This window comes from Lontra canadensis, unplaced genomic scaffold, assembly GCF_010015895.1.
Source record: "Lontra canadensis isolate GAN:19392208 unplaced genomic scaffold, GSC_riverotter_1.0 scaffold82, whole genome shotgun sequence".
In the NCBI taxonomy this organism is placed as follows: Eukaryota; Metazoa; Chordata; class Mammalia; order Carnivora; family Mustelidae; genus Lontra; species Lontra canadensis.
In genome coordinates, this window is record NW_022631076.1 from 8,168,640 (window position 1) to 8,191,409 (window position 22,770).

A 22,770-nucleotide genomic window follows, 5' to 3' on the forward strand; every position below is an offset into this window, starting at 1 on the left:
GAGGGGAGAATGGGGAGTGACTGATAATGGGCCTGGGAGCTTGGTGGGGGATTATGAGAATATTCTGGAATGCAGTACTCGGTATGGTTGCATGACTTTAGAGATATACTAAAGTCTGTTTTCCAAATTAAAAGTAAATTTTATGGTATGTGAGTTATCTCAATAAAGCTGGTTAAAAAAGAAAGCATAACTTCTAAACAACCATCTTACACAGTGGAAAAAAATGAGAATGCTTTTTGTCACTTGCTCTTATGTTCCCCGCTCTGACACCCATCGCTAGGTTAGAAATTTCCACCAAACCAAGGGAAGTGGTCATCGAGGTGGCGGAGAGGCAGGAGCTCAGTCTGGGCAGGACACTGAGAACAGCCTGGGAGGGAAGGGGGACCTGAGGCCCACACTGGCAGGTGGTTGTGGAGCGCAAGGAGAGGCAGTCTGGAAGAACCAGCCTCCCGGGCATGTGGTGTGCCCCCCACCCAGGACTACCTAATATTCCCCAGTGCTTAGTTTTTTTGGATGAAATTTCTAGAGGACCCCCCCCCCTTAAAGGCAAACGTGCTCCGGGAGAAGGGATTCAATCCATTTACTCCCAGTTAGTACTTTAGAATGAGAGACCATCACTCTGAGAGGCCCCAGGTGATGGTAAGTGGTAGATGCACAACCTTGTAGCAGCATCTCACTGGTTTTTAAGGGGGCAACAAGGACCGCACGTGTGCCTGGGGACAGGCTGTGTGCCGCACCTCCCGGTGCTTCCGAAGGGGTGAGCAGGGGCTGATGGGGCACCTCTGCTGAGGACACAGAACGGGATGAGGGGAGGGCTGGAGGGCCGGCTTCCCTGTCACAGGGGTCTGGATTGGGAACTGAGGCTCCGTAGAGCAGCATAGCACGGGAACAGAATGTGCGCTGACCTGAGGCATTTGTGAGCCTCCCTCGATCCCAGGTCAGGAGCCAGGAGAGAGAGTGAACATCTGTATGAAAGGAAAGGGGCTGGACCCCTTTCTAGAACTAGAAATAGTTCACTCATTGAAAAGCTTGTATTTAAGTAGAGCTCTCCTCACAGGCCAAGGGACAGACCTAAGGCCCTCTGGAAGATTTCCTTCTGGAACCTACCAGAACACACTTACTGAAAAGGTAGTGGGACTAGAAGAGCTCTTCAATTTTTATTTTTTGATGTGAGTTGCTGAACATTTCCTTCACAGAAGGCTCATATTTCTCTAATGAACAGGGTGGGGGACTCCTAAGGGAAATCAACTTTGGGAAGAAAAAGGTTCTTTCTAAGTTATGCCAAACTGTGTGAACAGCGTTGTTGCTTAGGGTTAGAATATCGCTTTTTATCAGCTAATGTTTACTTTTCTGCACTTTTTGAAGTTTTCAATGAGAAATATTAATGTCATAAGACAAAACCAACATTTAAAAACCAGGCTGCCTTCCCGGCAAGGTTCCTCCTCCAGGAGGGTTAGTGGAGCGCCCCACGTCTGCGTGGGCAGAAGCCCTGTAAGTTGTTCTGCCTCCGGTCTGTCCTTCCAGAGCGATCTGCAGAAGCCTCCCTTTCCGTCTTCCACTCGTGATCGTGTAATTCAGCTACACACTGAAATTCTCAGAGGGACTGGAGGACGACGAGGCCCTGGAATGTTTTTTGCTGCTCTGAGAACAGCTTTGTGCTGGGAGTTGTGACCCCATGGGGTGGGCGCGGTCTGTGACGGCCCGCGGCCCTTGTGTGGCTGAGAGGCAGGATACGTCGCCTGATGCACCTGCTTTCCCTCCAGGTGGGCTTACCATGACTTCTTCAACCGGTATCGAGTGCTGGTCAAGAAGAGAGAGCTCGCCAACACAGACAAAAAGGCCATCTGCAGGTCTGTCCTGGAGAACCTCATCAAGGTGAGCTAGGCTTGCCCCTGGAGGCTTACCCGGAATGCCCAGAGAACTGGGGAGTGGGGGCTTAACAGTGTGCTCTGGTCTTCATCCTTCCTCTTAAAACTGTTTGAGATGTTTGTCTGTTTCCCAACATCGGCAACTGTAAAAGAGAAGTCCCTTCATGTATACAGAGTACTTCCTACCTTTTTTCACATCTCTGCACATGTAGAAAAGAAAAAATGTTTGCACAACCCCTTGGGGTTTGCTGCTGGCCCAGGACTCTGGCTTCTCCAAAGCCAGAGGCTCTGTAGATCTGCCTGCCGTGCCCCTGCCCACACCATGCAGCTGCCCAGGAGCTCCAGTCTGTAGCCCAGGCACAGCTTTCCTCAGCGGTTGGGAAAACAGGTGCACTTCTCATATCTTCTCACTGCCTAACTGGCCTCAAACCTTCCCCCAGACGCTTGTTGTAAATAAGGCAAAGGCTGCAGTTACAACAACCCAGACTCAAACCTGAGTCTTGATTCTGGAGCTTCTTTGTGGACTCTTGGCGGGACAGATCCGAAATACCAGCTCCACCATATTCCGGGGTTGCAGTAGGGCATGGCCCAGGTGGTCTCAGTAAAGGGTAAGAAACTCCTTCCTTTTCAGAACTTAGTGTAACGGAGAGAACTACATCCAAAAAATGGCAAATTCCCAGTACAGCTCACCCACAGACAATGTGGGCATTAGGGGTACTGCTACCCCCATCCACTGCAGTAGAAAATCCACGTATACCTTAGGACTTCCTGAGACTGAACTACTGGTAGCCTACGGCTCACCAGAAGCCTGGGGCGTGGTGCCCTGTTTGGAGACGCGTAGATCCTTTGTTGCCAAGGACAACCCTTGTGTTAATGCCCCCAGCCCCTAGCTGGAAGCAGCCGAGCCCAACACAAAAGGAACATATGTAGAACGGATGAACTAAGTGAATTCCCTAATGAAAAATTACATGAACGTGTGCTGTTTCCTTTGGCTAAAAGGCCTTTCTCCGCTTCTGTTGGTCGGCCTAGGTTCTTCCCTTCTTCGCAGATGGGCTCTTAGCATGCCTTCTAGTCTGTGAAGCCGGTTCTGACCTCCTAGGTGGAGTTTGTGACCCCTACCTTTATGGGCCAACAGTGCTCACTCTCTGTCCTATCACTGCATCTGTCCCCTTGTCTTGCAATCAAGAGTTTGTCATTTCCCTGGACTGGGAACCCTGAAATGGCAGGGATCCTGTTGTCTTTGTGTTCCTGGTGCCATTACTGGTTCTCACAGGGGGTCTGAGTTCATGCTGGTAGCTGCATGGGTGACAAGCTAGGTGGGCCTGTCATGACTGTCACCTGACAGTAGTGGCTTGTGGTTATGAAGCACACAAGAGTCACTTTCCTGACTGCTTCACGTACCTGCCTCAGCTAATCCTCACGGTGCCTCATGAGGAAGATACAGGCATCATTTCCCCATTTTACAGATGAGGGAACTAAGGAGTAAAAAGCTGGTAAAGATTGCCCAAGGTGTTACACGTACACTGACTCAACATATCCCCACACCCCGCGAGCTACTCTGGGTCGCCGTGTCCCTTGAGCCAGTCTAAGCGATGAATGTCATTGCACGTAATTATCCTTTCTGGAGAAGGACTCAGGATCAGTGCTTCAGGACTTTTCCACAGACCTTATATTTCGTCTGTTTCCCCCACCCCTTTTCAGGGCCATGTCTTCTAGTCACCAGTGCTGCAATGGTGAAGCCACATAGCAGCCTAGAAGGGCCCCTGCCAGCCCCAAGCAAGTGCCTTTTAGAACACAGTCGTTAGGAAAGAAGCCGGTGGTGTGGGGGCCGGGCAGCAGGTGCCTACAGCCTCGTCCGTGGGAGGGGGCCTGGGGTCTGCTTCCTTGGGTGGTTCATGAGGGCTGGTCTCCTCCCGCAGGGACTGTGCGAACAGCCTTCATCCTCAGTGTGAGCTGGTTCTTTAATCCCACCCATGATGTACAGCATTCTTTATGTGCTCTAACCTGGAGTGGTGGCTGGGAGGCCCCCAGAGGAAGAGCACAATTCGTGCACCTACCCTCCGGGACCACTGATCCCGGACACGATTGTAGACCTCGCTGGAGGGAATCTGATCATGGGGGCCTGAAGCTTGATCGTGACAGGGGAGTAGAGTCTTAGTAGCAAGGACTTCCAGGGAACCCCAGGAGCACAGGGAACTCTGTCTGTGAGTGTGTGAAGACCAGACTGGGTCACAAAAGGAGCCTGGCGCCGTGAGAGACCACTGCCCGGGACTCCTGGGGCTCAGTATTTCCAGCAAGACCTTGAACAAGTCGCTTCAACACTGCAGACGCTGGTTTTGCCGTCTGTGAAATATAAAGGGTGGCTTGGGATGGTTGCTGAGATTCCTTTCTCCTCCTTCAGTCTGGGATTGTGGGAGAAGCTTCTCGGGAGAGGAGCCCTGATGGCCTGGTATGTGAGTAGTGGAGTCCACACGTTCTCGGGGTTAGAGCAAGCAGATCCGGGATAGGGCATGTGCTCAGGACGCAGGTGCTGAGCAAGCGTGGCAATCGGGCTAATGGTGACTGGTTGCCGTGGTGGAACTTTCAGAAGGATCCTTATTTGTGAAAACAGTGGCTTCGCGACCAGATCATACCCTTCCTGGTGGCTTTTCCAGACTAGGAAATAAACGTGTGTACTCTGGTTCCCGGGGTGCACCAGGCTCCCCCGGCCTTGGCACCGTGGAAGCCTGAGCGGCCAGGCTTTATTCTGACTGCGAGTACAGAGCCGCCCACCCATTGCTCCCGGGCCCTGCTCCACAGAGAAGCGGCCCTGCCAGCAGGGCGGTGAGGAGGGCAGGACCTTGGCTGCCTGGAGGCTTCCCACCCTGATCCAGCCCTGTTCCTCATAGCATCTGCTGGGGCCCTTTAGGTGCACGGCCCTGAGCAGAGGCAGGTATGAGAGCCAGGCCCACACCTCGCCCCTCCCATCTTCACCTGCAGCCTGGCTGTGAAGGAGACCATCAGAGACAGCTTAGGCAGCCCCATTGTCCCGGCGCAAGGAGCCCATACAGAGTAGTGATTCAGCATTAGTGCAGAGCCATTGGTCAACCTGAAACATGTTTCTGTGTGTGTGTTTTCTTTAGACCTTAGCTCCTTCTTCCTTATGGTCTCCATGCCAGTGAATAAATTAGGAAATTTATTTACAAAGTGTACACAGTTACAGTGGGTTAACTCAAGGGTTCTATCCCAGGCTTGTGCATGAGCACACTGCTGGGTCATCGTTCCTTATCTGTGGGGGTGAGCACGAGGAAGGGTAATTAATTTGAACCTAAATAAATATAATTAAGACAGTAATTATATGTCAAAAATATCTAAAAATAGTCTGAAATCAAAAATTTGGAAGGTTATTTGCAATCTGGAATTATGCATACAACAGGGTGGTTGTTTGAGGATAATCTTTTTTAAATGACCCGAGCAGGTTATTTCCATGCTCAGAGCACCACCAGGGGCTCTGCATCTCAGCTGTGTGCTGTGGCCTGCGAGGCCTCTGGCGATTAGCTTCTCCTGCCAGCCTCCCTCGTTTCCCCCACGCTTAACCACCCTGGCTGTTCTGTTCCTCAAACACACCTCGCTTTCAGCTGCCACAGGACATTTGCATCTGCTTTGCTCATCTACTGAAACTTTCTTCTTCTATGTTTTCCCGAGGCTGCCTCCTTGAGTTTATTCAGGTTTTTGTTCAGATATCATTTCCAGAGAAATGCCTTCCTGGATTATCCTATTTAAACATCCCCATCCCACCTATAAAGTCCCCAGTTTTACTGTCTTCGTAATCTTCACCACTCCCTGAAAACTTACTCAGCCTTTGCTGTCTTCTGCTCTCACCATGATGTCAGTCGCTTGAGTGCAGGCTTCTTGCTCCCTGCTGCACCCTGGACACCTTAGCACCCTGAGTCTAACAGAAGGGACTTAGCCTGCTCAGTGGATGCTAAGAGTGAGCGTGCATCCAAGAGCAGGGGTACACGAGCTCTGGCAAGGGAATTCTGCCCCGAAGAACCGTGGTGGTAGGGCGCGTTGCCTCACTGGTGCTCCCCTCTCTGCCTTGTAAAGGATCCCGACAAGTTCCAGTTTGGCCGCACCAAGATCTTCTTCCGGGCAGGCCAGGTGGCCTACCTAGAGAAGCTTCGCGCCGACAAGTTCCGGGCAGCCACCATCATGATCCAGAAGACGGTCCGCGGCTGGCTACAGAAGGTGAAATACCGCAGGTTGAAGGCGGCTACCTTAACTCTGCAGAGGTTCTGCCGAGGACACCTGGCCCGCAGGTGAGCTGAGCTGGGGCACATCTGGTGAGCAGAGTGGGGGAGGGAGGGTAGGGAGGCTTAGCTGCTTGGCCTCTCTCAGCCTAGTTAGAGTGGTTCTGTCTGCACCCCAGCTTTCTTCCAGGAGCTGGGCACCTGTGTCCCGTGCCCTTCTCACCTGAGGGAATAAGTCTAGTTCTAAGTCTCTTGGTTCCCCAGTCTGTCCCCATCCTGCCAGCACTAACCTAGGACTGGCTGCATTTGCCACAAAGCCACCATTTCCCCTTTGCCTAAATCCCAAGGTAATCTTTTAGAAAAAGAGACAAATTCCGCCTTTCATAGCTTCCACTCACCTTCATGATTTGTAGCACCAGTTTCCAAACATCTTGCCAATTTGGTAATTAGAGCTGGAAAGCTCTCTGGAGGTCCTGTTTAAGAGTCGTTCAGTGGAGCCAGTGCTGAGGGTGTGACTTGTCTGAACACCTACAACTACCCAGGGGTGGAGCCTGGATGCCAGTCCAGCGGCCCGGCCTAGCCCAAGCCCAGTGCCCCCTCCCAGCACCCAGCCCAATACCCCGGCCTAGCCGAAGCCCAGTGCCCCCACCCAGAACCCCAGCCCAGTGCCCTGGCCCAGCATCCCAGCCTAGCGCCCCAGCCCCATGCCCCGGCCTAGCCCGAGCCCAATGCCCTGACCCAGTGCCCCAGCCCAGCACCGACTCCCTTCAGCAGGCAGAGTGCAGCTGGGGGGCTCCTTCCTCCTCTGGGGCTCTGCTAGATGATTTTAGAGGGCTTTTCTAGCTTTCAACTCATGGCTCGTGGGGGCATGGGGGACAGAGAGCAGCATAAACACTCAGTGTCATCAGGGGCTGCCCAGGTTGGAGTGAGGGGCTCGTGGCCGGTGAGGGAGCAGATGGGGATCATGGAGCTGGTCACACTCCAACTCCAGAGACCACATGGAGGAAGCTCATTCTGCTGTCGAGAGCCTGCGCTTCAGGGGCCGAGGTGTTGCTGCATCCTGTCAGAGTGGTTCCAGCTGTCAGGGCTGAATGGGGAGAGGCTCGAGTTCAAAGGGCCACGAGGCCTGCCTCAGTGGGGGCCGCCCGTCCTCTCCCTCCCCAGGCTAGCAGAGCAGCTGCGGAGGACCCGAGCGGCTGTCATGTTCCAGAAGCAGTACCGCATGCGGAGGACCCGCGTGGCCTACCAGAGGGCGCGGAGGGCCGCTGTCATCATCCAGGCCTTCACCCGTGGCATGCTGGTGCGGAGAAGCTACCGGCAGGTGGGTAGCCGCCCGGGGGACTTGCAGGTGGCTGGCTGAGGACCAGCGCCGGGTCCTGACCCCGGGGTCCTGGGATCTTCCTCCGGGAGTCTGCTGCTCCTTCTGCCCCTCCCCCAACTAATGCTCCTGCTGGCTCGCTCTGAAAAATACGTAAATAAGATCTTTTTTAAAGAGAGAACTAAAGCAGCAACAAATAGATTGTCACCACTACGAATATTTGTAGGCTGCTCCTAACTTTCTTCTAAGTGATTTCACACCTTTGCTTCCAGCCATGAGGTGTGTTGTATTAGGGTTTTCCAGAGACATGGAACCCACAGGAGATGTGCAAGTGTGTGTGTGTGTGTGTGTGTGTGTGTGTGCGCGCGCACGTGTGTGTGTGTATACATATGTGGAGATTCTCAGGAAATTCCCCACAATTATGGAGGCCGGGAAGTCCCACAGTCGGCTGTCCACCAGCTGGAGGTCCAGGAAAGCCAGTGATGTCATACAGTCCAAGTCTGAAGGCCTGAGACCCAGGGAGGAGGATGGTGTGAATCTCCATCTGAGGGCAGGAAAAAATGAGATGAGATGTCCTAATTCAAGCAGCAAGGCAGGAGAAAAGGAACGAATTCCTCCTTCCTCTGCACTTTATTCTCCTCAGGCCCTGAGAGATGATGCCCTCCCACCTTGGGGAGGGGAGTGCACTGACTCAAATGCTCCTGTCATCTAGAAACACCCCCGCAGACACACCCAGAGAGTGTTTAATCTGGGCACCCTGAGACCAGTCAAGTCAAAGTGTGACCGTAACCATCATGGGTAGGATGGGTGCACATCGTTGTGCCCCTTGGACAGCTGAGGTGCTTGGGGAAGCTGTCACCTGCCCAGGGGTACTCGGTCAGCCCGCGGCAGAGCCTGGTGACCTGTGTTGGACTCACTCAGACGTGAAGCGGGGGGCGATAGTGGGCATCGTCAGGTCTTACCCCCTCATTCGATGAGTTAGGAGCCTAAGCTTGGTGAGGTGAGGTCAGGGGAGGGGGACCATGGCCTCCGTGCCAGGCCATTATTCCAGTGAAGCTGAAGGACTCAGGGCATATCCATCCTGCCGTCTCACCCCCATACAACTGACGCTCAAAGCTGAGATGGAAGATGGATTGGAAGGAAATGTCAAAAATACGCTTTGCTCCTAAAAGGAACATTTCTCTCTTCTGTGATCAGAGGAGGCTTGATTTTCTAAATAAAACTCAAACACTGAAGGGAACATGAAAAACTGAATGTGGTCAGACAGCAGGGTAGGGCACACCCTCGTCAGTGGGCCCCATTCTGTGAGCTTTCCTGGGAGATCGGTGACTTCTGTGTGATGTCATCAGGGAAGGGGCAGGCAACACGTGGGGGGCACAAGGTTTGAACCCTGGTGCTCTCCTAGAGCTGGTATACTGGGCATGTCTGCTCGTTTATTCATTTATGCCACGAACATTTATTTTGCGGGGTAAAATAAAATAACATAAAATGCTATGTTGACATAGCAATGTGGACACAGCAATGATGCTTTTGCTTTCCAAGCGATCTTTAACCTCATAGGAAAAACATTGCCAAGCCAAGTTTGTTAACCCTAAGTCTGTGGCTCATTAATGGGCTCTGACTAGAGAATCCCATTCGTCTCTCTGGCTCAGGGTTACCAGGTGGGGATCAGAATCTGCTGAATGGGGCGTTATCAGCACGGTTCATCTCAGCCCCTCCCAACTTGGGGGTTTTTAACCCTGTGGTTCCCTGACCAGTAAAACAGAGAACAAACTAAAAACAAGAGTTCAACAGCTGATTCTCTGCAGGTATGTGGACTGCTACAGAACTTCGTTAAAACTGGTTCTTACCACAAATGGGCCCCGGAGCCTTGTGTCTTAGGGAGGCGTATTTTCTATTTATCTCCTAAAACCCAGGCCGGCCTTGGCTCTCCCTTCCTCTGGGCCGTGCAGGAGCCTCCCCTCTTCCTGCCGTGTAAATCCAGCAGGTGTGTGCTTGTCCCCCACCAGGTCCTCATGGAGCATAAGGCCACCGTCCTCCAGAAGCACGTGCGGGGCTGGATGGCACGCAGGCGCTTTTGGCGACTGCGGGGTGCGGCCGTCGTCATCCAGTGCGCCTTCCGGATGCTCAAGGCCAAGCAGGAGCTGAAGGCCCTCAAGATCGAGGCCCGCTCCGCAGAGCACCTGAAACGCCTCAACGTGGGCATGGAGAACAAGGTGGTCCAGCTGCAGCGGAAAATCGATGACCAGGTCAGCAGCCGGAGCTCCCTACCCGGGGTGGGGGACACCCTGGGGGGCATGTTTGAGAGAACTCCCCAGGGAACTGCGTGCACCAGGGACCTGAGGAAGCACAGATGTCCTGAGGGTGTCACCCCAGTCAGCAAGAATGGCCACCAACTATGGCAGACAGAATAATGCCCACCCCCGCCAAGATGTTTGCATCGTGATCCCTGAGGCCTGTGACTGTGTGACCTCACATGCAAGTGGAACTTAGCAGAGGTGATGGAGTGAAGGGTCTTGTGATGGGGAGATGAGCCCCGATTATTTGCGTGGACCCCATTATTTACGTGGACCTCACAAGGATGCTCGTGGGAGGGAGGCGAGAGGGTCAGATTTGGAAGAGAGGTGGTGGCAGAGGTTGGCGTGAGGCAGGGCCGTGAGCCAAGGAAGCAGGCACCTCTGGGAGCTAGAACAGGCAGGACTGAGGTTACCTGCTGGAGCCTCGAGGAGGATCACAGCCCTGCTCTGACCCGTTGAGACTTCTGACCTCCAGAACTGTAAGGTCAGAAGGTTTGTAGTGTTTCCATAGATTTATATTGCTGACTTAATGGTAATTTGTGGCAGCAGCAAGAGGAAGCGGCTACACTCGCCCAGAGTCATGGTCTCCTGCCCTGGTGGAGGCAGCCTGGGGTGGTAATGAGAGCAGGCTTTTGGGGAGGGCTCGCTGAACACCAGGCACCATCCTAGTACTTCATCTCTCTTAGCCTGTTTAATCCTCACAGCAGCCCCAGAAGGGAAATAGTGTCATCCTCCTCTCTTTACAGGCGAGGGTCACATGGGCAACAGTGGCAAGGCTACGATCCGAACCCCACCGGTCTGGCTCTAGAGCCCACACTCTGCTCTTCTACCTCGGTTGGGCTGTGTGGTGGGAAGAAAACTTGCTTTGGAATCAGAAAGATTCTAATTCAAATTCAGCTCTGCTGCTGCTTTAAAGTCAAGTGACCTGATTCCCCCTCTGAGCCTCAGTTTTCTTATCCATAAAATGGGGCTGCTAGGGCTATAAGATGAGCAAGTGATTGAACATGCACCAAGGGTCTGGTTGCCCTGGGGAGCTCAGGAGGTGCTTACCACTCTTCTGTTCCTGCTTCTTCCTTTTCCTACCCTAGCCACCTTCTCCACCAGTCACACAAGTGACAGCTCACTGGTCAGGTCCCTGTGAGTATGGAGTATGTGCAGGGCACTGCAGGGAACCCAAACCAAGCACAGGACGCTGGGCACCCATGACCAGGTTGGAAAGATGAGGCGGGCCTCTGTGCACACAGGCGTGTACGCCCGCTCTTTGGTGGCTCCAGTGGCCAGTCTTCCTTCATCCTCCTCTTGGGAACTTTATCTGGTGCTTGACCACTGCTGGTGCTCTGTTAGGCGTGGCAAGCAGAGGATGAGTCCGACGCACGTCAATGCTGTGTTACAAGGGGACAATCTTCTGCCAGTGTGGCCAACAGCACTTCCCCCCCAACAACATCCTGCGCACCCCGACATGCCGTGCCCTGTGACAGGCATTTTATGTTCACTCTCCTTTGGTCCCCAGTGGCTTTGTGAGGCCACTTCACAAATGAGGAAATGGTGGATCTGGGACATCAAGTACTGGGCTGAGGTCACAGAATTAGAAAATTCTAGAGTCAGCATTCTAGCTGCCTTCTCTCTAATCCCACAGCCAGAAAGAGGATGATACTAGGTTGTTTTTTGTTTGTTTGTTTCTTTGTTTGTTTGTTTGTTTACCCCCAAACATCATTAAACTGTGAGCGCTTCCCTGGGTCTTGTCCTTCCCAAGATGGGTTCCTAGCCTTGAAAGCAGGCTCATGGACACTTTGCTCATGCAGGGTGGCAAGATAACCAGAGGAGGAGGCTTCTGCAGTGCCCTCGAGGGCTTCAGGTGCTTCCTGAGAAAGGAAAGGAGAGGAGAGAACACAAAGAATGCAGGAGCAGGCTGTGTAGCATGGAGACAGAATTCGAGTTAGAGTTAGCAGGCATGGCCCCGGAGGTCACTCCATTGTATCGCGTCTGTTCTCGGTGAGACAGTTAGGAAGCTTCATGTAACCCCAGTAGGGGCAAGAACATAAATAAGCCATTTTATACCTAAACCACCTGCCCCAGACAGCAGCCCAGAAGCAGTGTCCAGAGCATAGTAAAATGTTCCTGCATCTCTGCTTTTGTGAAAGATTGAGCTTCCCAGTAAGAAGTGCTGTCCTGGGTGTTGGTGTTCCCTGTGTGAGTTCCACAGGGTGTCTTGTTGGCTGGGATCCTTAGTGGGGAAGCTCAGTGTGGGGCTGGGAGACACTGGGTACCTGCCCCCCTGCTCATCCCGCAATGACAGCGCCTAATTGGGGTGGGAGGCACGGCTGCCCAGGGGACAGGAGTGGGAAGGATTGGCCATTTGAAAAACGCCAAGTCCAGGGAGGACCTAGGTATTATTATTGTTGTTATTGTGGCCATTGACAAAGGACCATGGGAAGATATTTGTAGAGTCAAAACTTCCCAGTTTAGTTGGAGGGACTGAGTACAGTGTAGTCGGAGGGACCCCTGCCAGGAGCCCCACATGCTGCCTGGCCGCCGCAGCCTCGATTTCCAGCCGCTGGGCCCTGTGTTGGCTTTGCTGACTTCTGAAGTTAATTTGAGAGGTTAAAAATAAATCTGATATTTTACAACCCACGTGCTAGAACATCAAAGAGAAGCAGATTTAAAAGGCCTATTTTTAAAAAGAGATTTTGCCTTAAGCTTCCTGCTTGGCAAACATCTGTGAGTGGTGGCAGGTGCTCTCTACCCCGGGCGGGGTGCCCTCTGTGCAGAGGGTGAGCAGAAGAGGCAGGAGGGTGGGATTAGAGCTTGCTTCCTGGTACCCCTCCCCGCATTGCCCGGATATATGCACCAGGCACCGTCCTCATACGTTCATTTCTTTAATCCTCACCATGGCCTGTTGAGATGATAATGCTCCCACTTTAAACTGAGGCACAGAGGAACGCAGTCCACCCAAGCCCACACGCTGGGCAGTAGCATGGCTGGGATTGAAACCTGGCAGTCTGGTTCCACAGCACATGCTGCCCCTCCAACCAAATGCAGGCTACCTGCACATTCGGAGACTCTCTGGGCACGGGAGAATTCCTCAATCCAAGGAAGACTCGGTTTTGTTTTGGGTTCCTTTGCATAGAGATGGCGTCATCCTTGGCCCAGTTGGCCTTTTACAGAGGGCTGTGTGATCCACCGTCAAAGGACGTGCACTGTCCTGCAAGGAGGCGCTGGCATGACCGCCAGCATGGTCTTGGCCCCAGGTCCTCAGAGATGCTTGGTGGGGCTAGCCATTTGGAATTGAATGTTCTTCTGTTCTGTCATGGCTTGGAGACAACTCTGGTCACTGCTCTCCTGACACACAAGGTTCTTAAGCCAGAAGGAGAGGCTAGGCAGAAGCATCCCAAAGTACTTGTCAGAACAGCATGGGGTAGTGGACAAAGTCCCAGCTGGATGGAAGCCTGAGTTCTGTCTCCATTATACTTGCAACCAGACCTGACAGCTTGGGACTACAGCCGAATCTATACCTGGGCCTTGAGTTCTTTCAAAGAGATTAGCCCAGGATTTCTAAAGTAACTTCTAGCTCAAAAATTCACTGATGCCATGATGTGGATCAAGCAGTGCTTCCGACTCCAGGCTGCACTGCACTGTGGGATTACCTGGGGGAAGTTTTTGTTTGTTTGTTTGTTTGTTTGTTTGTTTTTAAGAGGTGTCCCCACTGCCAAGAGGTCAGCAAAGGAGGAAACTAAAGAATAAAGCCAGGGTAAGCTTAGCACCAAAATTCATGTCTAAGGCTTTGTGCACCTAGCTAAAGTGACAAGACACAAAACTGGCACCAAGTTCCCAAGCAAACAGAAAAAAGGAAATTAGGGTCTTACTTCAGTGGTCAGAGAACAGTTTAGGAAGATTGGAGCTGTCCCTGGTGCTGAGACGTCTTTCCTGCGGTTTTTGTCATCTGTGTATTGTAAGACACATCATCCTTCATAATATCTTTCAGCAGTAAATACAGTGACAGTTCCTGGGACCATTTCTTACAGTGCCCCTGATGTAGGCCTGTGCTGTGACATATTTCAGCCAAAATGATGTAGCCAGTGAACTTGGCTCTCTATCATTCTGGCTTTATTCAAGCACAACATGTAGAATGACCAGGCCAGTTGAGTCTACTATTTCTCTTATAACGAGGGTCAAGTTTATTAGACCTTTATGAGTACAATGCTGTATTTAAATATTTTGTCAGAAAAAGCATGAGAGCATTCTATGGATTTAATCGGTAACCTTTTAAATCAGATTGACTCAATATGCTTTATATGCACTCAGTAGATATGTAAAATTAGTCGATATTTTGATTCACAAGAGCATCCAAATATATTTGAAAAATAGTATAATTTGCAGCTTTATGACCTCCAGTGCCTCATTTTCCTTAACCAAAATGGGGATTTTAATCATTCTCACTACCTAGGATATTCGGGAGTGAATGAGTTGGTGTATGTATGAATTATGTAGTACAATGCCAGCCCCATAGTAAGAACCCAGGAAGCGCTAGTAGCATGCTTGGATCATATTACTTTTCATGATGCAGTCTTGCAATGATTCGCTCACCCCCTTCCCTAGGGGTCTGTAGACCATTGATTGGGAACTACTTGAAACCTCTTCCATACAGTTCTGCAGGTTGTACACTGCACAACGGTGGTTGGCTGTGGGGACACATAGGGCTGAAGACCATCCTCTGCTCTGCTCATCTGACTGTGAGCTCTGGAGCATTGCTGCCCTAAGGAAGAGGTGTCCACTGTTCTAAGCTGTGCACCCCTGGGCCCATGTTCCCCCAGAGAGGCAGCTCTGTGGAGTTCATCCTCCTGGAGGTGGTGAATTTCTTGGTTCATACAAAAGTGCTATAGAGGCCCAGCAGAGTGCTTAGGACCATGGACCAGAGGAACAGGTGAATGCCATCTCCTTCAGGTGGGGAAACATTTCAAGCACAAAAAATCTTACCAAGCAAATCTTTGAGAGGAAAAAAAATATGAGCTTTTGAGAAAGTAATGAACAGCAGACAGGTTCCTTGTTGGCAGTTGAGGACAGATCTGTGTCCTTCAGTGGTAGGGGCCCAGTGAACATGTCTTAGGATGTTTGAGGAGGCTGAAGGAGAATAGGGGTCTATCTGGAAATCCCCACGCCCTGCTGTTAGGAACAGGCCCTCACTGTGCAGGACAGAGCAGGCCAGGTCTCCCGGTCACACCAACAAAGGCAGCGCTGAGGAGCTTAGCCTGCCATTGCATGGAGAGTTTCTGGGATCTGTAAGGGAGAAGGTGCGCCACACCACCCGCCATGTCAGGCTTAGCTGCACAGCTGTGAGCACCTGACGTGGACATCAGGGCATGATAAGAGGGAGATCTGCTGGGCTCTTCTGGGGTCTTTCTTTCTGAAACCGTACCTCCGGGACATGGACTGTGCAGCTGCAGTGAGTCCCCAGTGATTATTTTTGGATGCTGCCGATGAAGTAAGGAGCTGGCCAGGTGCTGCTGTTAGGAGTCTCCCCACCACCTCCGGGGCCAGCACAGTGTTCAGAGCTCCTCTGCCCGGGACTCCCTGCAGAACTGAGCAAAGGTGACAGCCCCTGTTTATTGGGCACTTAACTATGTGCCAAGCACCAGCAAAGCACTAGATCTCCCTGCATCTGGATAAAAACTCCAAGGAAAGACTATCAGTCTGCCTTGCACACACAAGGGAACTAGGGCACAGAGAGGTGGAAGGACCTGATCAGACATACACAGCTGATCAAGGGTAGAGCTGGCATAGGAACACAGGTCTGTCTACCTCCAGCCACTCTTACCTCCTTGATGTCCTGAGTCCTGTGTCCACCTGGGTGTCAGAAGCCACAAAGAGCTAGCCTGCCAGAAGAATACATTTTCTTTGCATGAGGGTCCTAGGTTGTCCTCTGTATTCAAAGTAGGGTGCCATTATCTGCCTGTCTGCAGAACATAGTTCCCCCTGACATTCTTCCAGAGGAGCAGGCTGTGCCTGTGCCCCTGTCCACCACCACATTTTGTGCCTCCTTCCATATCCCACACTAGCTCCAGCTAGAAACACCCACAGCCCAGTCCTCTGCACCACTCTCCCGGTGATGTGACCCAGGTGTGCCACCTGGAGGTGACACTCCACTCCCAGCCCGAGTGGGGAAAAGTTGACCTGACTTGTCTTCTCCCTGAACCCACTCCTTGGGCAGGGACCCTTCAGCCTCCGGGACGGGGGACCCAGGCCAGGGTTGGGGTGGGAGGTACAGACAGGACTGAGTTTTCTCAACAGATGACCCCTAACCGGATTTCTTGTGATTACTTCCAGCAAGGCTGGCTGCCAGAACAGACCTAGGGGCACGTCAGGCTGTAGCCAAAGGTGTGCCTGGACTGTAGGAGGATCTCTCTCTCTCTAGTCTCAAAGCAGGCCACGTTCTGCTTGAACTCCCACAGCAGGTCTTGGGCTGGAGGTCCCACAGCAGGCATGGCGCCCTCTGGGGTCCGCCAGCTGCTGTTCTGCTGCTCTGCACAGCTTTTCCGTGAGGCTTTATTCCTGATGTGAATCAGTCATTGATTCCTGATTCCCCAGCTTACTGGTGTTTCAGCCAACAGCTCTGGTCTACTAGGAGCTCCCCCAGAGAGCAGCCAATGAAGTATAACAAGTGGCAATCTGTTGCTTACTTGGAGAACCCCTTCTTCCCTCTCCTCACTGGCCACTCTCAGCTGCTCCTCTCACCTCCCGGAGCATGAGGTTTCGCCTGTGTTGACACGAGCGGTTGACACTGGTTCTGGGTCCTCCGTGCTCCCTCTGTGTGAGCCCATCTGGGGTGCTGCCCCCTTCCAAATCTGCACCGGGCACGCTGGGGGGCTGCTCGCTTGCCTGTTGTCGGTCTGCGTGCCCAGTCCGCGGGGGTGCAGCGTGGGCAGAATCTGCTGGGGCCTCCATGTGTGGCGTCAGAGTCTGCCAGGGCGAGCTGACAGGTGGCGAGAAGGTTCCCTCGGCCCCACAGAGGGCCTCCTTGGAAGAGGGGATGCTGAAGGGGTCCTTTGTCTCAGAGCTAGCGATTAGGTTGCAGCGTTTTGTGTCAGCGAGTCCAAGGGTGGGAGGGCCGCTTGTGAAAGACCACGAAAACCTGAAAAGCAAAGGCTGCAGATCTGGAAAGCCAGCTATTAAATTGTTCCCACAATTTAAAAATGGGCTGTGAGGTCTGTCCAGCCACACACACAAGACTGACCGCCGTCAGCCAGCTTCCGGCTCTGCCACTGCTCACGGACACTTCTTGAACGTCCCTTCAGTGAGTTCTTTCTTTCCCTCTCTTGCCCCCAGGTTCCCAGCAGAGTTCTGCCGGGGGATGCCAGGAGAGTGCTCAAGCGTGCCGTGATTGCGAACTCGAATTCCATGTTGGAAGCTCCTTCCTTAATTGCCTTCGTGGTTTCTGCCTGCCTCTGTAACCTTGCTCTCCGCTCTTTCTCCCCTCTCCTCCTCTGCCGGGGCTCTCACAGAACAAAGAGTTCAGGACGCTGTCGGAGCAGCTGTCGGCGGTCACCTCCACGCACACCATGGAGGTAGAGAAGCTGAAGAAGGAGCTGGCCCGCTACCAGCAGGGCCACAGCGGGGACAGCAGCCTGAGGCTGCAGGAGGAAGTCGAGAGCCTGCGGGCTGAGCTGCAGAGGGCCCACTCGGAGCGCAAGATCCTGGAGGATACCCACACCAAGGAGAAGGACGAGCTGAAAAAGGTACGTTGAGGCCAGAGGGAACACCGTGGGGGTGGGCGGGCTAACAGAGCACCCCTTCGGGGCGGTTTCTTCTTCCTCCTCTAAAATTGCCCTGGGCTTCACTGGGGCTTGTGCCCATGAATGGACCATCTCTCTGCATTTAGATATAAAGTGCTCATGTGCTGGGGGAGCCCACACGAGCACGTGTCCATCCACCTAAGACATGTTGATCAAGTTTTGCCATTAGCTGAACGCCGTGGCATCCCCTGAAAGGAGTGCCCGTGTGTGTCTTTGAGCATCCGTCTCATAGCCTAGAGTTAGCCGCTGAGCCAGCTCTGTGGCCCGCGTTTTCGTAAGCAAGAGGCACGGTACAGAGCTGGTGGCTTTTCTTGACGTCGCAGGAATTGGGGCAACCTCATAGTAATCATACTTGGGGTGTTTGCCTTAAGTTTGTGTGGATAGCCTCAGCCTGCCTCACGCATTCTCGCTGGCGGGCTTTCTAGGTTTTCTCTGTATTCCATAAATTAGAACTTCCTAAGATTCATCCCTACTCCCCCAACTCAAAAGTCAGATTTCCTTCTCCTCGACTAGGCAAACTGTTCAAGCCAGGGAATGCCACGTGCCCTTCGGAGAGCCTCGCATGGACGCAGGCCACTGCTGTCTGCTCCTGCGTCTCTGCAGTGACCCGCAACCCACAGGCCAAATAGCACCTTGCCTACTTGTTCCATGCCTCCGGTACTGGACAGTCATGGGGCTTGAGAAACTAAGGACAGGGGAGGGATTCAGTGTTTCTAATGTCAGAATAACTTTGAGTGTTTAAGAATTAGAGCCAGGGACGCCCGGGCGGCTCAGTCAGTTAAGCATCCCACTCTTGGTTTCAGCTCAGGTCATGATCTCATGGGTCATGGGATCCAGCCCCACACTTGGCTTCATTCTCAATGGGGAGTTTGCTTGAAGATTCTTTCCCTCTGCCCCTCCCCTGACCCATGTATGCTCTCTCTCTCTCTTTATCAAATATTTCGTAAAAAGAGCAGACAAGAGGCACCTAGGTGGCCTTACTTGGTTGAGTGTCTGACTCTTGGTTTTGGCTCAGATCATGCTCTCGGGGTCAGGAGATCAAGACCCATGTCAGGCTCTGAGCTCAGTGCAGTGTCTGCTTGAGATTCTCTCCCTCTGCCCCTCCCCCTGCTCTCACGTGCTCACTCTCTCAAATAAAAGCTTAAAAAAAAAAAAAAAAGCTGGCTAACTGCCATCACAGAAAGTGTTCTGGCATAGACATTGAAATGGCCAGATTCTGCTCCCTGTCCTGCCATTACCAAGTGCACATGGGAAAGCTTACTGGCCTTAGTTCCTTCAGCTGTTTGTTTTTTTTAAGTATAGATTCTCTCTCAGGATTCTTCTGGACATTTAACTAGCCAACTCCATGAGATGGTATTTGGGAGCTCTAGAAGAAAGGACCCCAACCCTGCTCTGTAGAACATCCCTCGTCCTCTGCCCCGTTACCTTCCCCTGGCCCAAGCCCTCAGGCCCGGCTGGGGAGCACGCAGACTGCCGTGTGAGATGCAAGCCCAGAGAGCGGTTGGGCCGGCTACTGGCGAGCTTGCCTAACACAGTTTCCCTGTCCCAGGCCGAACTTCTGACCACCGGCTACTGCTTTGCCCGGGCCCGGGGATTTCCCTAGCATCAGAGATGGGGTCCACATGTGGATTGGGTGATGAATACAGTGACATGTGGGGCTTCCCGGAGCAGGCAGTCAGCCTAGCCAAGAAAAGTGGGAGCTTCCGGCCCCAGCGTGTCACCCAGGCAGACCTGCCTGCACACTCACCACGAGGCCAGATGTGGACTTCATTCTTTGGGAGAAAGCATGTGGTACTAGGAAGCTCCCATTACAGTGTAGCTATAAGCCTGTAACCCCCAAACCGTGGAATTCTTCCCTTGTGTCTGCTGACTCTGGGAACAGATGGACGGAGACCCTTCCTTGTGACGAAAAAACAAGGCAGTGGAATCCAAAGGCAGAGAAGATGCCAGGATTAGAACTGGAAACCCTTGAGATTAGTGACCCCAGGAGAAAAATAAAAGCAAGTTCCCTGCGTGGGCCCCTAATTGAGGTGAAGCATGTGGGAAGTCTTCACCCAATGAACCCACAGAAACCTGGGTATCTCCTGTCTCCACACCACAGAGAGCCCTTGACTCCTCAGCCACCAAGCCTCCCTGCCTGCTTCCTCTTGGGCACTGCGGTTTGAGGACTCAGCGCTCTAAAAATGTCAGTGTGGAACCTATAGGAAACTGTTCCTGGGCACAGCGTAGCAGAAGAGGGCGGTTTCCTCTTCTCCCAAAAATGTTTCCTGGGGTGTGTTGAGCTAGTTCTTAAACATAATGAGAACTTAGAACTGCCAAGAGAAAACAATTCAAGGACACTGGAAGGAGGAGCACAACAGACACAGAGGCAGAGAAGGAAAAGCACCTTCTCTGACTCCACAATGTGAGCCAATCCCCAGCTAGGAACAGGAGAGAGAACGGGCCCCAGATGATTCGTGAGGCGCAATGTCCACCCCCTCCAAGAAGAGAGAAAGTGGAAGCAAAGTGACCTCCTTCTCCAGGGTCTTCCAAACCTTTCTATTCTGGAGGCCATGGGGAGTGGGTGGGGAGAGGGGCTAGCTTTTATTCTGTACCACCCCGCCCTTCGTCTTTTGTGTCTGGTCAGGGTTTAATATTTATCAAAGGCACCGTGTCCAATCTTAACAAATGCTGAATAACCAGACAGTTGGTTTCCTCTCAGGCTCGTCTGGAGGCTGCTGTGCCCTGAACAAGATTGATGAGACAGTCAGAGCACCGTGAGGAGCCGACCGCGGGTGGATGTTAATTAATGGGTTTGATATGTCTGTCAGCCAATGCTTTATTGGAGCTGGCGGCCTGGAAAACCCTGGGCTTCCTACCACTGACCATATTCATTGTCTGGCCACGGGGCCACACTGCCTTGGGCTGGGAGACACTGGGTCTCCCTGAGGGCAGGACCCCTCCCCAGCCCCCTCCCCCGGGGCTGCAGACCAGCCCCCACCCCAGGCACGTGTCCACACACACCCTCTCCACTAAAGGTCTCTGCCATAGGGACCTCTCCCGGGGCAGTTGCAGCCAGGCTGTCGGCCTCCCCTCTTAACCTGTGTGATGGGTTCTTTTCTAAAGCTCTCCGTGACCCCTGTGCTGACCGTCGTGTGCAGCTGTGCTTTCTGGGACGGTGGAGCTGTTCTGCGTCCGTGATGGAAGAGACGTGGCCCCAGGGCCACCCTTGATGCTCAGTCATAACTCATTATCCAGAATCGGCCCCAGCGCTTGCCTGGTGGAGCCAGCAAGGCCTGGCTCAGTGCAGGGGTGCGGGCCCTGGCTCTGAGCAAGGGTCCCTGACGCTTGGGAAGGGCAGAGAACAGCATCTGGGTCTGGGTGCCCGGTAGCTAGGCTAAATTGTACCGCCTCATCTGTCACAGATCTGCCGGCCACTGGTTACGGACCTTGGGAAGTTCCAGGGTCAAGGTTTTGAATTTTTCCAAATAGAAGGGGAGAGAGCTGACTTGGGGTAGTGGGGTTCTCACAGTGGGTTGTTTTGAGTCTTTCTTTCCCTAAAGATGCGGAGAAGACTTCTCTGGCCAGTGGAGACACACAGTTGTGCTCCCAGAGCTCCAGGGCTTGTGGTGTGTCAGGAGGCTGGTGGTGGTTAGAACGAGGACCCCACGCCCACTGTGTGGAAGGACATCATCTTGTGGAACACAGGTTGGAAGTCCAGGCCCTCATTCACTGAACAGATAGTTATGGGATGCCTGTGTGTGTTAGGGACTGTTCTACACACTGGGGCAAAAGGAAATGACATTTTTAAAGTCTTTCTCATTCTTATGGAGCTCAAATATTGGGGGCTATGAGAAAATGTACAGACAGGAACCAAATGCAGATTATCCATCATGTGCCATAAAGAAAAATAAAGCCGAGTGAAAGGGATAGAGCGGGACCTGTGGGGGCAGGGAGAGGTATGGTTTTGCTTCTAGTGGCCAGAGACCTTCTCTCTGCGGTTGAGCCATGAGCCTTTCTAGGGGCAGGTAACAAGTGCAAACAGCAGGTGCCTAGGCCCTGAGGTGGGAGTAGGCTGGACAGCTTTGAGGATCTACAAGGAGGCCACTGGGCAGAGGCAGAGTGAATGAGGAAGAGGGAGGACAGATTGGGAAGGACCTTCTGACCTTAAAGGACCTCCTGACCTTGAGGGCAACATTAGCGATGAAGCAACCAGAGAGAACTGCTCTGTCTTAGGCACTAGCCCTGGAGTGCACACTAGTTCTCTCCTGCCCTGAGTGTCTTCCTGTCACTCTTCTATGGGATCCAGTCGTCTGTGGCCTGCTGTAGACTGTTGACATCAGCATTCTTCATACGCCAGCCTTCTGCACCATCGGGACACATGGTAGCACAGTAATTAACAGCGGGGCCTGCACCGAGACTGCTCGGGGCAAAGGCCAGCTATACCCCTGCCTGGCTGTGTGGCCTTTGACAAGGTCTCTAACTTTTCTGTGCCTTAGTTTCCCTAAAAGCAAACATGGATGGTACCTACCTCAAAGTAGTAAGTCAATTTATAACTGTGCTCGAGACATAGCGATAGCTCAGTAGATGTTCACTCTCCCCTCGCCTGTAACGTGTGGAGGTTGTGCTCTCCTACCTGAACCTGCGTGGACCCCACCCTCGTTCTCAGGCCCAGGCCTTGGCACAGTGGAGGCTGAATGACAGGAGGAGCACCCAGGATGCAGGGCCCTAGGGGTTTGGACTCTGCTGGGGCCTCCATCGGGCTCCTGTGTGAATAGTGGCACAGCCGCTTCCTTCTAACAGTGAGGGCGTCCTCCCCTTGGCTTGGTCTCTCTCGCTGTATTCATGCCTGATACAGCCGTGCATCCCAGGTGAGCTCCCACTTTATTTCTGCACAGTCCTCTGGGGGGAGTCTGTTCTTCCTCACCTCTCTCGTCCCTGTTCAGGCCCCCTTCCCTTTGACTAAATAACTCCCCACTTAGAATGTGCTTGCCATTTACCTTCCTCTCAGGACAGACAAGAAACCCTGTCAAGAATTTGCAGAATTAGAAGTGTCGTCCCTGCTAAGGGCCATGCCTGTAACTTTCTACTAGATGATTCGTGCACAGCAGGAAGGACTGAGGACTCGTGGCTCATTGTTGGGGCAGAAGAACCTTTTCTGATAGGCGCCATCTAACCAGTTCTTCCCGTGGTTTTCTACTAGAAACCTTGCCCTTGGCCCTTTTTACAGTTTAAATTTTAACTCAACTTGAAAAAAGACAAAACCAAAAGCTCAGAGATAAATTCATATCC

General features: G+C 52.7%; 1 protein-coding gene across 4 annotated transcripts in view; it reads left to right on the forward strand.

Annotated features, from left to right (window-relative positions):
- The window catches only part of MYO5B (myosin VB), a 342,886-nt gene that overhangs the window by 270,948 nt on the left and 49,168 nt on the right, over positions 1-22,770 (forward strand). For all 4 annotated transcript variants that reach the window (XM_032882535.1, XM_032882534.1, XM_032882532.1 and 1 more), the window contains exons 18-22: positions 1,764-1,875; positions 5,955-6,166; positions 7,262-7,418; positions 9,425-9,664; positions 17,209-17,442. In XM_032882535.1, the coding sequence (XP_032738426.1) occupies positions 1,764-1,875; positions 5,955-6,166; positions 7,262-7,418; positions 9,425-9,664; positions 17,209-17,442 (955 nt within the window). The remainder of the gene's footprint in view (positions 1-1,763; positions 1,876-5,954; positions 6,167-7,261; positions 7,419-9,424; positions 9,665-17,208; positions 17,443-22,770) is intronic.